This window comes from Cucurbita pepo, chromosome LG06 (assembly GCF_002806865.2).
Source record: "Cucurbita pepo subsp. pepo cultivar mu-cu-16 chromosome LG06, ASM280686v2, whole genome shotgun sequence".
NCBI lineage: Eukaryota > Viridiplantae > Streptophyta > Magnoliopsida > Cucurbitales > Cucurbitaceae > Cucurbita > Cucurbita pepo.
In genome coordinates this window covers 8,043,068-8,059,239 of record NC_036643.1, presented here as the reverse complement: position 1 = coordinate 8,059,239, position 16,172 = coordinate 8,043,068, and the positions used below count along the sequence as shown (strand labels likewise).

Here is a 16,172-nt window from a genome sequence, read left to right as displayed (position 1 = left end):
AAGTAATTCGAGGTTGGGAAGGCACGCGTCAACCAAGTAAGTAACCATTTGGATTCCCACGAGCAGTACTTGTTGGAACCGCTTGGAATAAGCATGCATGTTGCCAATTTGATAAACCTAGCTAGCCAGACCTAGTATATCAGTATGGAATCCATGGAAATGAAATAAATAAGGAATTCTATGGAATCTAGATATGAAACGATTATGTAATCTTTTTAGATTGAGATTGTGATAATGTATGCACGAGGAGGAAGGGAAACCTATGAAATCTGCTTTCCGGGTGAAGATGGACGTTATCTTTTCGTTGAGCATGTTTGTTAATATTGCATGAAATGCTACGTGTTAATTCTAGTGCATGATTGCTTGTATTATCTTTCTTGTTGAATAGGAAGAAACTATGGGTGTTTGAGACTAAGTAGGCTAGATGAAACCCTAGATTGGGATACCACTAGAATACCGTGCATTTAGGCCTGCAAAATGATTACCAATGGATCCAGAGCTCGTAATTCCAAACCAGGACAGATTTGTGAGACCTTGCGCGAGAATCCTAGAGATGAATGAATCCAAGTAAGCCACCAAGAATCCACCCTAGAAAGACTAGTAGGACACCACGATAACTATAGGTAGTCTGTCGGAGTTAAGCAATGTGGATAGTGTCACCAAAACCTCCACTTCCCTCTCTGCTTCGATATCATACCATTGGGACAGAACTCCTGAGATCGTTGAGCTAGGCAGAGTCGGACAGGGAAGTATGACTTGTGCTCGACCTAGTGGTGATAGCTAAAGGGTCTCCTGAACAAGACCTTTGGGCTGTAGAAATCTGCCCCTGAGCGGGGGAGCGTGAAACCACGAAGGTGACTCAGTAGCTGACCGACACACAGGGTTTCGCAACCCCCAAATTTAGAGGAGGTATGGTCCCGTGGGAGGGTTATCAGCTAACTTCCACGGATGATGTTCAGAGAGCGATATTGATTCAGATCCAGCCATATTGTTCTCTCCAGTTTTAATTGTGAGGTTGCCCCTCATTCCAGGGCACTAACTATCCACTACATAAGATGGGTAGGCCTCCTAAGATACAGAAATGAGTTGTACCTTAGTTCGCACTCCCTAGAACCCCGAGATAAGACCATGGATACCTACTAAGATAAGAATGCAAAAAGAACCTACTTACTGAATATTTTTATATTCATTCCTTTCTACTTTTTTTTTTTTTTCAGGTGAATGATGTCATGGTTCGAGGCGGGGGCACGTGTGGAGTCTTAAAGCCACAAAGAAGTGTCCCGGGGCATTTAGGAGTCTATACATGTTCATGTTTAGTTTTTTTTTTTACATTTTTAATCCATATACATACTTTTTCATGAAACACATACACTACTTGGAATATTTTGTTTTGATTTTAAATTTTCTACATAGCTAAATAATTTTATGTAATTTCTTATTGTCCATCACTTTTTACATGTTTTCATTGCATAATTTGTTAATCGAGTCGTTGTGGGCTGTGACATCTATCTTATGAGAAGGTTAGTGTTCTATCTTATATTTACTACTAAAGAATCATGAGATTAGTTGTGCCACTCATAATTGAACTTACACTGGTCTATTGATGTTCAGGGAGTAGATTACACTGGTCAATTAATGTTTAGGGAAGTTCCATAGTGGCTAAGTATTTGAGAGTGATAAGTCAACCAAATATTCACCCTTGCAAGTGATTACCTAAATTGTTATTCTAAAGAAATCAATGTACAAAAGGTAATCTAAATCTTATCTGTGGAGTGATTCAAATCTGAAACAAGTGTTCTTACTTCGAGATATTGTTCATTGTTATTCTAAAGAAATCCATGTACAAAAGGTAATATAAATCTTGTCTGTGGAATGATTCAAATCTCAAACAAGTGTTCTTACTTCGAGATATTTGATTAACAAGGTAACCTGAATCTTATTTTGCTTGGAGTGATTCCTTATCATTTGGTATCAGAGCTTTTCTTTGTGTTGATTCTTTATCATTTGGTTTCAAAGCTTTCTCTTGGTTGATTTCTTATCATTTTGTATCAGGACTCTAGGCTCAAGATCGAATATACGTTTCCTTTTGCGTTCCTTTTAAATTTATTTTAAAATTTTTTTATGTAGTTTGGTTTCTTAGTTTGTCAAGAAGCTCTTGAAACTCATACTTCTATAAGTTTCTAATCTTGTTCTATTTTCAAATATTGTATATCATCATCTAATGTACAATTTTGTCTACATTGACTTTCTTAAGGGGAAAAAGTACGTTTTTGTACAACTGATTTTTGAAAGAAAAAAAAAAACCGCTATACTCGAGAATATGTGTTCTTGTTTTGATACGTTGTTTTTCGATCCAATGCATGTTTAACCTTAAAATTGCTCATTTGGTATGATATTTGGGTATTGATTTAACATTTTGACATTTAATCAAAAGTGTGATGTTATGCATTAAAATAGTTATATTTTGCCCATGGAATTTTCCAACCATTAATTTGGGCAAAATATGCATTAAAAACATTAACTTAGGGGTGTACATCGTACGGGTTAAGTTGAGGGATGTTTTTGACCAAACTCAAAAGTTCGGATTGGGTTGGGTTCGGATTGGGTTGTCGAGTGGTTAAAAAATTTAAATTTTAAAATTTTTTTTAATTATCCATAATTTATAATTATTCGAATACAATTTTAGATAAAATATATAAAAGTTCACAAACAAACACAAAGTCAATCTATAATTATTTACAAAAAAACAAAAATAAAAACAAAAACAAAAACAAAAACAAAAAAACAATAATTACGATAAGGTTCTTAATATATTTTATATATTTTTGTTTGGCTCGGGTCAACCTGAAGGTTTTGTCCCACGATCTCGAAACCGAACCAAATCAATTCCGATTCAGAAAAAATGAACCCAACCCAACTTGAATGGCTAATCCAACCTAACCCAACCCTTATAGTTCAAGTTGGGTTGGTCCGGGTTGTCGGGTTGAGTGTATACCCCTACCTTCCATGAGTCATTCGAAGAGTTGTAACTATATTCTATGACCATAATTAGTCACTATGTAAATAAGTCTTAAAATACATTAAAGAAACACCATAATTCTAAATCATCATCCATAAAATGTTTGTAACCATCTAAGAATAAATAAAGCTCCACTTGAAGTATCTTGAAGCCTTTGTTGCATAAATGAAGCTTGATTCTTTTTAACGTGGCATTGATATTGCATGATCGAGATGTCTTGGTTCATATCATTTTCTCCTTCTTCGAGAAGGTTCGTCCTCGAATCTTTGTGTGAAATATTGTTGCAAAAATAAGTGAAAAAAATGCAAAGACCTCACAACACTCACTCACATGTTTACATTCAAGTAGTCAATTTTGATAAAGATGAAATTTTGGAAGAGATTTAACTTCACTAAGATGTAACTCTTTTGCACGAAAATCGATTCACAACCCTAAAAAAGTGAAGTTACAATCTCATTCGCAAATGAGAGTATTAATGCTATGATACCAAATGTTATAGAATCGACTCACAAGGAAAGCTCTGATACAAAATGATAAGAAATTACTGTAAGAGAAGTAAGATTCAGATTAACTTGTTGATCGAATATCTCAAGACAATAACCTTTGTTTGAGATTCGAATCACCCCACAAGATAGATTGATCATCTCTAGCTTAAATGATTCTAAACATGCAATCTAAACTATATAAAAATGTAGAGGGAAGGTAAGAACACTTAGACTTAATGATAAAGAATTTGTAACGACCCTAAATTTTCTACTTAACCTAAGGTTGCTGCTGTATACATATCATGAACATTTAGTGCAAAAATAATTCAATTGAAACTTTATAATAAAATTAACCTTAGTTTTATTGCTTCATCAAAGGCCCTTAAACAAACTAATACGGTTGAAATAAAAAGAAAAACAATGTAAAATAAAATGCTCTATTATTAACGTATACGCTACTAATTGAAAATGCAACTAACCTACACTAATCTATAGTCTACTAAATTTAAATTATGAAACTATCCTAAGCATGTGCCACAGTCTCGTAGTTACGATGTTACCGTAAGCCGTATAAGAAAGCCTTGCCTTTACCTGAAAAATAGAGTAGCACATGGCTTGAGTATTTTAACAATTATTCAGTAGGCAACTTATCGGGGTTAAATGCAAACACAAACAGTCTCATGCATGGAACCTATCGTAAGAGTCTATTTTCCTACTACGACTATCCTAACGGACAACTTGGATGTGTACTTAATTTCCCTACACAATCTATACGTGCGGGCATGGACCCACCAGTCGATTCGCACACCTCTTGGACACCTTTTTTGTCAGGCGAGTATTCTCTGGTAGTTGTTGATATCGGACACCCGTTAGGAGTAGCGACCGTCACAGCAGCATTATAACAAACATAATAATTGCTCCCCTACAGGCAACGCATGCGTCTGTACTATCGTAAAGGAATAGGGGTATCCCCCGATGCATGAGCTCACAATAATGCATGAGGTTCTAACATTTTTTTATTTTCATTATAATTTAATACAACCCCGCTAGCGTCTTGTTCATATGATATCATTTATCATAACATTTTCTATATCATTTATCATAACTTTCGGGTTGTATATCATGCTAGTTCGTCATTTTACATGTCAATCATAACATATCATTCATGTAACATATAAATCATATCATAACATTTTCATGCGTTCGGACATAACAAATCCATATTGTGCATGTATCATATCATATATTATAACAGTCACATAATATATCTCGAGCATAACGTCAACATATCATATCATAGCATATCATATCCTAAAACATAGCAATTCATCAAATACAATAATATCAATCACATCATATACATATCATTTCACAACAATTTGTATATACGAGCCTATGACATGTACGACCACAGACATATGTCATCATACAACACACAATTATAACCAACGACGATAGGGCCACTTACTTGGTTCGCTTTAGCCGACATTCTCTCTAGCTCGATTACGTTTGCTCCCGTTCCTCGAAAATGCTTCAAATTATTGCCGATTGTCGTTTCCTATGGGAATGTTTGTTCCGTTTCGTTAGTAACTTAATAATTCTAAATTGAGAATTTTTGTAACGACCCTAAATTTTTCCTATTTAATCTAAGGTCATTACTATACTTCTAACCTTACATTTAATGTGAAATTACTTTAATAGACATTTTATAGTTTCGGCATTAATTCATACCTCCTTCATTGCCTCTGAATAAACAAATATAAGGAAAAGAAAAGAAAAACAATGCTGAATTAAATACCATATACTAACCTAGAGTTTATTAATGCAATTACTCTTCAACATGTACTAACCTATACTAATAATGCAAATAAAATTCAACCTATACTAATAATGCAAATAAAATTCAACATATACTAACCTATACTACGAAGCAACTGAACCTATACTAACCTAAACTATTAAATTGGAAAGCAATTTATCTCATGCATGTGCCACGGTCACAGGATTTTCGATGCTTCCGTCGGTCTCATATGGGTGCCTTGCCTTTATTTAAAAATGTAGTAGCACGAGGCTTGAGTATTTTAAGAATACTCAGTAAACAACTCCCTATCGGGGTTATGCAACAAGAACATGCAAATGTAATGACGGGACCTATCATATCAGTCTATTTTCCTATGACACTATCCTAACGGGTAGCTTGGATGTGTACCATATACTCTACACACAACTCATACGTGCGAGTATGGGCTCACTAGTTAGTTCGCACACCGCTTGGCCCCTTTTCTTGTCGGGCAACCCTGCTCTGGTAGCTTTTTATGCCAAACGCCCATTAGAATTAGTAACCGTCACGGCAGCATTATGTAAAACATAACGATACTTCACTTGCCTAGTGGTATATGCATTTGTACCCTCGTGATGGAATAGGGGTATTCCCCCAATGCATGAATATACATAATGCATGAGGTCATAATATTTTTCCGTTTTCAATATTATTAAATATAACCTCGCTATCCATTTCATTCATATCATATTACTTCTCATTTCTCAGTCCTCCTATCATGCATAATTCTAATGGAGTTATATTTTATGCTATAGAATGTGATTTCATATCATTCCTATCATATTGTTTACATACAATTTAAGGAACATAACATCACCATTCGTACTTTCATTATAACATATTATGACATGTGATTTATAGAGAAAACATCTCAACGATCGCATAAACATTCTAAGCACAACACATCACGTCACATTATATCGCACATCAATCATTTCGAGAACAACATACACTCACATTGCATACTTTAAAATATTAAATTGTAACAGTCTAATATACAATTTATGACACGTGCGAATCCACGGGCACATGCCAACAAACAGAATACAATTGCATAACCTACGACGGTAGAGCAACTTACTTGGTAGGCCTTAGTCGAAGTACTCCCTAAAAAATATATATGTAAGCTCCTGGCTCCTTGTATGTGTCCTACGCTTTCGTCGGTGGTTGGTTCCTATTGGGTTGTTCGACACCTATGTTAGTATTTCACAACATAATTAAATTCCAACTTGAAATTTGTGAAATACGACCTTGAAATGACCTATTTTAACTTAAACGGGGTCGAAATCAAGTCAGAAGGGTTGAAACGTACCAAATAGTTCGAAAATAGGTTTCGTGAGCCAAATACATCGAGGAGCTGCCGGAGCCACCACAGCCAAAGGGGACATTGCGCCAAACGCTGACACGTGATGCAACAAGAAGCAGTCGCGTGTGCAGGTTGAAGTCGGGTCGAGGCACAGGTCGGGCTTCGGTCACGGGTTCTAGGCTGGGTTCTATTGTTGGGCTTCGGGGGATTTTATCTGGGCCGAGGGTTATTTCGTTGGGCCGAGTGGGTTTGGGCTTTGGATGGGTTGGACCGTCAGGGTGGCTTTTTAGATTTCGGTTTGTGGGTCGTTTGCAGGTTCTCGGGTCAATTCTTGGTTGTGGTTTTGAGTCGTGACTGATGGATTAGGCCGAGGTGCGGATTGGGTTTTTTGGGTTGGGCCGAGGTGCAGATTGGGTTTTCAGGGTTGGGCCGAGGCGACTAGGTCGCGGGTATTGGACTCGACTAGGTTGGTTTCTGGTTTGGGTCGCGAGTCCGAATCTTGGGTCGGGAATTCCGTTTTCCTCATTTGTCTTTCATTTCCGAGTCTCCTCTTCCTCTTCTTCCCGTTTATGGCATTTGTTTGGCTCGTATAGGCCGAAAGCTTCCATATCTAGGGAGATCCGAAAATCCGAGGTTCTAACTTCCTCCTTCGATGGTGTACAACGTGTATGAAGCGTCGAAATCTATCCCTAGTGTGTGTACATTTCTCCGAATGATTTTTGTAGCGTATATGGGAGGTTTAAACGTCGGTTTCATATAAGTTCACTTCACTGGAGCGTCGTCGGTTTCATTGTCTATCTCGTTGTATCCAAAAGTTGGGCGGGGGTTGTGGGTCGTGTGAGAACAAAAACTCCGACGTTCCCTGGAATTTTTGTGTCTCACCGGCGACCACATACGCCTCTGACTTTTCTTTTTTTTTGTCTGATCTGCTACAATTTTACCCTTATACGGACCTTACTTGCCTTAAACAAGGTCAAATTCAACTTCGAAACGGACAAAACAATAAAAATGGCCGATTTTTCTTTATCGAGTCAAGAGGGGCCAATTCTAAGCCGTGAAGTAGAGTCGAGCAGACTGAGTCGAAGGGGTGTCACGCTGCAAGTGTGCCATATGGCACAATCAGGGTCGATGCATGTGCAGGCGACTTTGAGTCGAGGCGCGGGTTGTGGACTTCAGCCGTTTGGTTGGGTCGACTGTGTGATTGGGCTGATCTGGGTTCTAGGCCAATAGTTTGGGCCTCGAGAACTTGGGTGGCAATCGGGCTGCAGGCGCGGTACTGGACTTGATGCGGGTCTTGGTTTGGTTCTGTGTTGTAGGCTGGTGTGGTTTGTGCCGTGAGCATTTAGACTGCGGGTTGGTGGTTTGGGCTGAAGCGAGTACTGGATTAACGGATCCTTGTTCGACCCGAAGTCCACGGACTTTGTCTTCCTTACCCGGTTCGAACGATAATCTTCGATGGCTTTCTCTCTCTTTCTAAAACTGTCTCTGACGTCGGTGTCTTGCCATTTTCCTTCAATCCTTCGTCGATTATCCTTCCTCTTCACCTAAAATGCATAGATCTATGAGAATCCAAAACCATCTAAAACCCACTTTTAACACTTTTAAGGCGTGGAAACTCACCTTTGTCGCATTGTTAATACTCCCTCCCACCCTCCCTCCCGTTTTTCTCCGTCTCCACGTTCAGAGCATGGCCGAGGGGTGGGAAGTCACTTTGAGGTGTTGGAACGATAGCAAGTATAATTCAGATTACCTTATTGATCAAATATCTCCAAGAAAGAACACTTACTTGAGATTCAAATCACTCCCCAAGCAAAGATTGATCATGTCAAACTTGAATAATGGGTTATCGAACTTTATTTAAAATTATTTAAAGATTTTACTTATCCATAATACATATTATATTAACAAGTAAAATCTCATAAAATTCAAATACAAAAAATTTACAAATCATAATACATCGCTAACATATACTCTAAACATTAAACATTCTTAATGTTTTTAAAAGTAGGGTAAAGTTAGGTTAAGTTGTAGCCATATTTTCAGGCTCGTTGGGTTGATCCAACAAAAAAAATATATATATCAACCTATAAACTAAACCAAATTTTCGATTTTTCAAAAATTCAATCCAAATCAAACGAGAAAAAAAAAAAGTCAAATCCAATCTAACCTTTATACTTAGTTGGGTAATCCGAATTAGTTGAGTTATCAAGTCATGCCCATCCCATCAACATACAAAGCAATACAAAGCACTAAGAGAATTTCACTTCCAAGGATAATTATTAGACGAGTATACACAACTTCATGCATTCATGGATATTTTATAGTTCAATAAAAGCCACCAAAGGGAAGATATCTAGTTGAGTGCATTTCTTATTTTTTTTTTTATATTTTGGGGGAGATGGAAAAGACATGAATCATTCGTAGATTACATATAGAGTACTCAAAATTATTAAGATTATGGATTTGTAGTTCATATGTTACCAATCTATGCCCAAATCTCTGGAGAAGAAGAGCTTTTCAACATACTGAATCACAGGAGCAGAAGCGGCCACATAATCTTGCATGAAGATTCTGGCTGAGGCCTCTGAATGAAAAATATGATATCAAAACAAGAGTACTAAGAAATCAGGTCATAAAAATTGCATATCAATTCAATATCTGGATTCAGTGTTTAGAATAATTTAGGCATATATTTGATGTCATGATCAAAATCTTGTTCAATATACACATTCATCGATTGACTGATGCTACTTACCATCTTCATTGAGCTTCCTCAGCAGTTGTGCCTTCGAAGGAAGAGCATACATCCCTGCCCCAACAGCTTTTCTGATTGCCCACCCATGGTGAGGAGCAAATACCTGTGCATATGCTTTGGAAGCTGGATCTCTCAAGGAATTACCTCTGCCATAATCAGGAATCATTGTTCAACATGTTTGCAAACAAAACCACAATAACCACAATGGCTAATAAAGAGAAAGATCATGAGTTTATAAGTAAGGAATATTATCTCCGTCCGTTGGTATGAGGTCTTTTGGGGAAACCACCATTGTAGTGGGTCGGGATGCCTAACATGGCATTGGAGTCATGCCCTTAACTTAGCTCGATCAATAAGAAGTTGTGAGCCTCGAAGGGGTAGACAAAGGTGACTCAAGTGTTGAACAAAGGGTGTACTTTGTTTGAGGGCTCCAGATAAGGAGTCGAGCCTCGATCAAGGGGAGGCTGTTTGAGAGCTCCAGAGAAAGAGGCCTTATGGGAGGCTCTATACTTTGTTCGAAATGAGGATTGTTGAGGATTACTGAGAGAAGTAGTCCCACAATGGCTAATTAAGAGGAAGATCATGGATTTATAAGTAAGGAATACTATCTCCATTGGTACGAGGCATTTTGGGGAAACCCAAAAGCAAAGTCATGAGAGTTTATGCTCAAAGTGGACAATATCATACTATTGTGGAGGGTCGGGACGAATACATCAGGTTTAATTGATGATAGGGCAGTGGAAATGTTGCATTAATTGTAAATTGCAATCACTAATCAGGTTTCTATAGGACATGAATGATGGCTTTACTCTAGCTTCAAATGGAAACAGAATATCTTGAGTCTACTACATCTTTTAGTCAAACTGCCTTAGGACTTGCCCAAATTAGAGCAAGAAAGATTCAATAGAAGCAAACAGTTCATTAAAATATTGAAAGAGAGGTGACTAAAGCAAAGGGTAACACATTAAAGCGACTGATATACATACTCTGTGATTAAAATTTGCTCGAAGAGTACTCTGACCATGTCAATCCCGCGCTTCACTCTCAAGAGATTTCTTGAATGGCTACCAGCTTTCCTCACACAGTCAGATTCAATATCTTTGTCCACCAACACTTGTAGAGATGCAATTGACTTAGATGATTCTACGAGATCATTAACCTGTTCACAGTTTAGTCAATGAGTAATCAAACCTCAAACATGGAGAAACAAATTGGTAATGTAAATAGTGTTAGATGAACACGACTCTCCAAAATGGTATGATATTGTCCACTTCGAGCATGCTTTGCTTTGAGCTTCCCCAAAAGACCTCAATCAAGTGGAGAGTGTATTCCTTGATTATAAACCCATGATCATTCCTTAAATTAGCCGATGTGGGACTTTCATCCAACACTTCTCCTCAAACAAAGTATGCCTCCCCTTAATCGAGGCTCAACTCCTTTTTCTTTTGGAGTCTTAGTCATTTTTTNTTTTTTTTTTTTTTTTTTGAGTCCTTTGTTCGACATTTGAGGATTCTATTGGCATGGCTAAGGGGATGGCTCTGATACCATGTTAGATGAACACGACTCTTCATAAAAGTATGATATTGTCCACTTCGAGCCTAAGCTCTCATGGCTTTGCTTTGGGCTTCCCCCAAAAGGCCTCAACCCAATGGAGAGAGTATTCCTTGATTATAAACCCATGATCATTCCCTAAATTAGCCGATGTGAGACTTTGGCGACTCTACTGGGGACAATATCATTCCCTAAAGCAAAGCCATGAGAGCTTATGCTCAAAGTGGAGAATATCATACCATTGTGGAGAGTCGTGTTCATCTAACAAATAGCATACCAACCATTTGTCTTCCAAGCCAGGTACACTACAAATAGAATACAGGCGCAACAAGAAAGGTATGGGATATGAAGCTCTTACCTCCGATTGAGTGAATTGAATTATGCTCAATTTGAGCACTCATTAAATACAATACAAGTCAATTTCAAACAAGTTTCGATAATATTGTATTGAAACCACAAAATCAACTGCTAGGGCAACAAATAAAAATTTGTAGATCTCAAAGAAATTTCCAGATTTTCATGCATTCTTTTACATTAATCAATCAAAATGGACGAACAGAAACTACAAAGATTAAAGAGTAAAAGAAGAACCAGGCCTGGAAATTTTAGAATCAAATTTACAGAAATTCATCTTCTATAGTTTCTCTGGATCAAACAGCGGCAAACACTTCGATAATTGAGATAGGAACTAGTTAAAATACCTTGGCAACATAGTCCATTTCCGCGAATTTGAATGCGATGCCCAAGCAGCCAAAAAGAGGCGAAATAAAGGAGCAGGCGCGAGAAAACGGCGCAACCTCGACCGCGGTGGTTTCAGCATTTACAGTGGCGGCAAGGGCTTTGAACGACTCTGAAATGTTTCGCAGCGGCTTCTCGCCGACGTTCAGGTCCGCCATCTAAAGACGAAGGTGCCCGTCTCTCACTCCGGGCAGTTTGCCTGAGTCGGTGCTCCGAATGTTCTTTGCCTGTAGTTGACGCAGCCTGCCGTCTAGAATATAAAATTGTTCGGGCCGGGTCTGATTTTATGGGTTGACACTGCTTCCTGATCCGACCCGAGTTCTTGCCACGTGGATAAAGTTTTTTTTTTTTTCAACAAACACCATAATTGAACGATAATTTGAAGTTTAATGTCAATTTATAACTGTTATTGTAACTACTCTAAAGTCGCTATTGTAACTACCCTATAACACTGCTATAGACTTTCAGTCTATATTTCCTTAAGCAGCTACCCTAAATAGATAATTGGATGTGTATTTACTCTCTACACACGGCCAACACGTCCGAGTAGGGACCCATCAGTCGGTTCGCACACCTTCTAAGCCCCTTTCTTGGTCGGGCTAGCATTCTCTGGAGCTGTTGTTGTCGAACACTCGTTAAGAATAGCGACCGTCGCAACATTATAACAAATATAATAATCATTTTCTTGTCTCATAGTGTCGCGTTCGTGCCATCATAAAAAGAGGGGAATCCCCCGATGCATGAACACACAATGATGTATGAGATCCCAACATTTGCATTCATATCATGTAAAACAACCCCTTTTTGTTTTACTTCATATCATATCATTTTACAACATAGTCTTTAAGGCATGTATCCGGGTTGAATCTCGTATAATTCATATCATACTTGGTCATATTTCATATCATGCACATAACATGTCTTTCGACGTATCATACCATATCATGTACATATCATATCATAAAACACGTCACAACATGTATTGTATTGTTAAACGTGTTATACCATAACATATATCGTATCAGCAGTACGTCACATCGTAACACGTGTCAAAACATCAACATAACACATTACTAACATTTCATAGTCATATCATTTCATAAACATATCATAGTCATATCGTTTTATAAACATATCATAGTCATATCGTTTCATGAACACATCATAGTCATATCGTTTCATAAACATATTATAGTCATATCATTTCATAACATATCACATATATCAAGCATATGACACGTGCAGAACCAAGAGGTACGTGTCATCGATAAGACACAAAGTATGTGTTAATCATACAATACACAATTCATCCAACCGAGTTCGAAGACATTCCAATCGTAAGCCAACTTACCTTGTTGGTCTAAGTTGAAGTCGCTAAATTTCTTAAGTCAATGTTTGTTTGATCTTTCTAGTCGAGAACTGGCTCTAAACCGAAAGTTTGGTTAGTGGTTTGTGTTTAAAGTAGAGATTCGTTTGGAGATTTAGTTCCAAAACTAACTCGGAACCTACTTCCTCTCTTTCCTTTTTTCTTTTTTCTTTCTTTCTACTTCCGTTCTTCCTTTTCCTTATTGTCCAAATCAGTGACAACCTGACAATCCAACCCGAATTATTAGGCAGTGACAACCTGACAACCCAACCCAAATTATTAGGATTGGATTGGATTAGCTTTTCGGGTTGATTTGGGTTCTTTTTTTTTTTTAACCCAAACTAACTCGGTTCGATTTCAGGTTCATGGGATAAAACCCTCAAGTTGACACAAGCCATAAAAATATATAAAATATACTAATAAATTTTTATTAATGATAGGTTTGCTAAACACTTCCCCCGATTCAATGCCAATCAAATACATTAATTCTTTTTAATTTTTTTTTATTTCTTTTATATTACTTATTTTTTATTTATTTTATATTATTATGATTAATTTATTATTTTTATTTTATTTTATTATTTTTATATTATTTTGATTATTTTATTATTTTATTTTAACACTTAAAATAGTAGAGACAAAATTGGATGATAAATTTTTTTAAATTTTTTTATTATTTTGTTTTTATTTCTTTTATATTATTTTGATTATTTTATTGTTTTTATTTCTTTTATATTATTTTGATTATTTATTATTTATTTCTTTTATATTATTTTGATTATTTTATTATTTTTATTTTGCCACTTAAAATTTTAGACACAAAATTGGATCGATAAATTTTTTTAATTCTTTTTATTATTTTGTTTTTATTTTTTTTATATTATTTTTATATTATTTATTATTTATTCCTTTTATATTATTTTGATTATTTTATTATTTTTATTTTAAACCTTAAAATAGTACACAAAATGGTATGGATAAAAAATTAGTTTCAATCGGTTTGAAGATTTTGTTATAAAATCGTGGATAAATAAAAAAAAATTTTAAAAAATAATTTAGCCCGAATCCAACTAGAAAATTTTGGGTTGGGTTGGGTTACCAATCTAACCAACCCAAACTTTTGGATTGGATAAAAAAAATCTCTTAACCCGACCCAACTCGGACCATGTACACCTCTATATATATCCATTCGACTATGATAGAACATCTCTAATTATGAACTCTTGTAGGTGAGACGTATTGATTTGCATGAGCCATAATAACTTTTGTACATTGGTACAGATTAAGTAAGCTTACAATTTTAGAGACTTGACCCATTAACGAGCTAGGAACATAATTTCAAGAAATGTTAGGATTTGAACGATAGAGTTAGACCCTCTTTGGCCCAAGAAATACTTAGTTCATCGTTAGATCATTAAAAAAAAAAACGTTAAAGGATTAATGGTATTTCAGGTATAAAATATAAGTTCGAGGGTGAGATGAATTTTTAATTCAACTATAATTACGAACTAACTCACCGTGCATAAGAGTTCCACTATAAATCTATAGTAGAATGACCTACGGTTAATAACTAAAAATTGATTAATTAAATAATTTAATTAATTAATTTATGCTAGCTTGTAATAATAAAAAAAAAATTTGAAACATTCTCACGCATCTCGCTCAAAAGTCTCTCTCGAGCTCTTAAATTTCTTGAGGATTTTCTTTCGAGAGACAATCACGGACCTTAACCTTTCGAACCCTAGTTAGGAAGACTTTGTAAAAGAATAGAATATCTACTGACGTTTTGTGGTCCAAATTCATTATTAATATAATGTGACGGGTTCATAAGAATAGTTTCCAAATATGTCATTATATAGTTAAGATTATACGAATAATTTCGACAATACTTCAAACTTATTAATACAACTTGGTAGCTTAACTTTGATGTAATATTGTCGTCTTTGGGCTTTCACTTTCGGGCTTCTACTCAAGGCTTTAAAACGTATATGCTACGGAAAGGTTTTCACACCCTGAGATACCTTCCGGGCTCAGCGTCCTTGTTGGCACTCGTTCCTTTCTCCAATCGATGTGGGACCACCACCAAATCCACCCCCTTCGGTGCCCAACGTCCTTACTTCCACACTGCCTCGTGTCTACCCCCCTTCGAGGAACAACCTCTTGGCTGACACATCGCCCGACGCCTGGCTCTGATACCATTTGTAACGCCCTAGGCCCACCAATGTGAGATACCTTCAGGTTTCAGTGTCGTCACTAACACTCATTCTTTTCTCCATTTGATGTGGGACCACCACCAAATCCACCCCCCTTCGAGGCCCAACGTTCTTATTGGCACACTGCCTCGTGTCTACCCCCTTCAGGGAACAGCCTCCTAGCTAGCACGTCGCCCGACACCTGGCTCTAATACCATTTGTAACGGTCGAGGCCACCGGTAGCAATATATTGTCCTCTTTGGGTTTCACTTTCTGGCTTCCCCTCAAGGCTTTAAAACGCATCTACTAGGGAAAGGTTTCCACACCCTTATAAACGAGTATTTCATTCTCCTCCCCAACTAATGTGAGATACCTTTAGGGCTCAGCGTCCTCGCTGACACTCGTTCCTTTCTCCAATCGATGTGGGACCACCACCAAATCCACCTCCCCCCTTCGAGGCCCAACGTCCTTACTGGCACATCGTCTCATGTCTACCCTCCTTCGGGAAACAGCCTCCTCGCTGGCACATCGCCCCGCGTTTGACTCTAATACCATTAGTAACGGCCCAGGCCCACCGGTAGCAAATATTGTCCTCTTTGGGCTTTCCCTTTCCGGCTTTAAAACGCGTCTGCTAGGGAAAAGTTTCCATACCCTTGTAAAGGGTGTTTCGTTCTCCTCCGCAACAAATGTGGGATACCACAATACTTTAATTTTAAAAAAAATTATGATTGAACCCCTAAAAATGAAATTGAAGATAATAATTTTCAATTTTTCGAATCTGGTATATCACATTGCTTGTTTTATCCCAATGGTTTCTCGGAGATAGTCTATGAAGTATGTATTGTGATATATAACTACCCGATTAAGACTACTTATTGAATATATTTATACTCATTTACTACTCTTATTTTTAAAGATTG

General features: G+C 37.0%; 1 protein-coding gene and 1 long non-coding RNA gene across 2 annotated transcripts; both read right to left on the bottom strand.

Moving 5' to 3' along the window:
• Window positions 1-7,608: 7,608 nt before the first annotated feature.
• Window positions 7,609-8,539, bottom strand: LOC111797727. The gene is made up of 2 exons (XR_002815574.1): window positions 8,271-8,539; window positions 7,609-8,194 (listed from the first exon to the last, which is right to left on the bottom strand). It is a non-coding gene; the product is annotated as an uncharacterized LOC111797727 (long non-coding RNA).
• A 390-nt stretch (window positions 8,540-8,929) lies between these two features.
• Window positions 8,930-11,937, bottom strand: LOC111797726 (accelerated cell death 11). Its single transcript, XM_023680834.1, has 4 exons — window positions 11,658-11,937; window positions 10,392-10,564; window positions 9,406-9,551; window positions 8,930-9,234 (listed from the first exon to the last, which is right to left on the bottom strand). Exons 1-4 carry the CDS (start codon window positions 11,850-11,852, stop codon window positions 9,128-9,130), a joined length of 621 nt encoding a protein of 206 aa, XP_023536602.1. The 5' UTR covers window positions 11,853-11,937; the 3' UTR covers window positions 8,930-9,127.
• Between the last annotated feature and the right edge of the window lie 4,235 nt (window positions 11,938-16,172).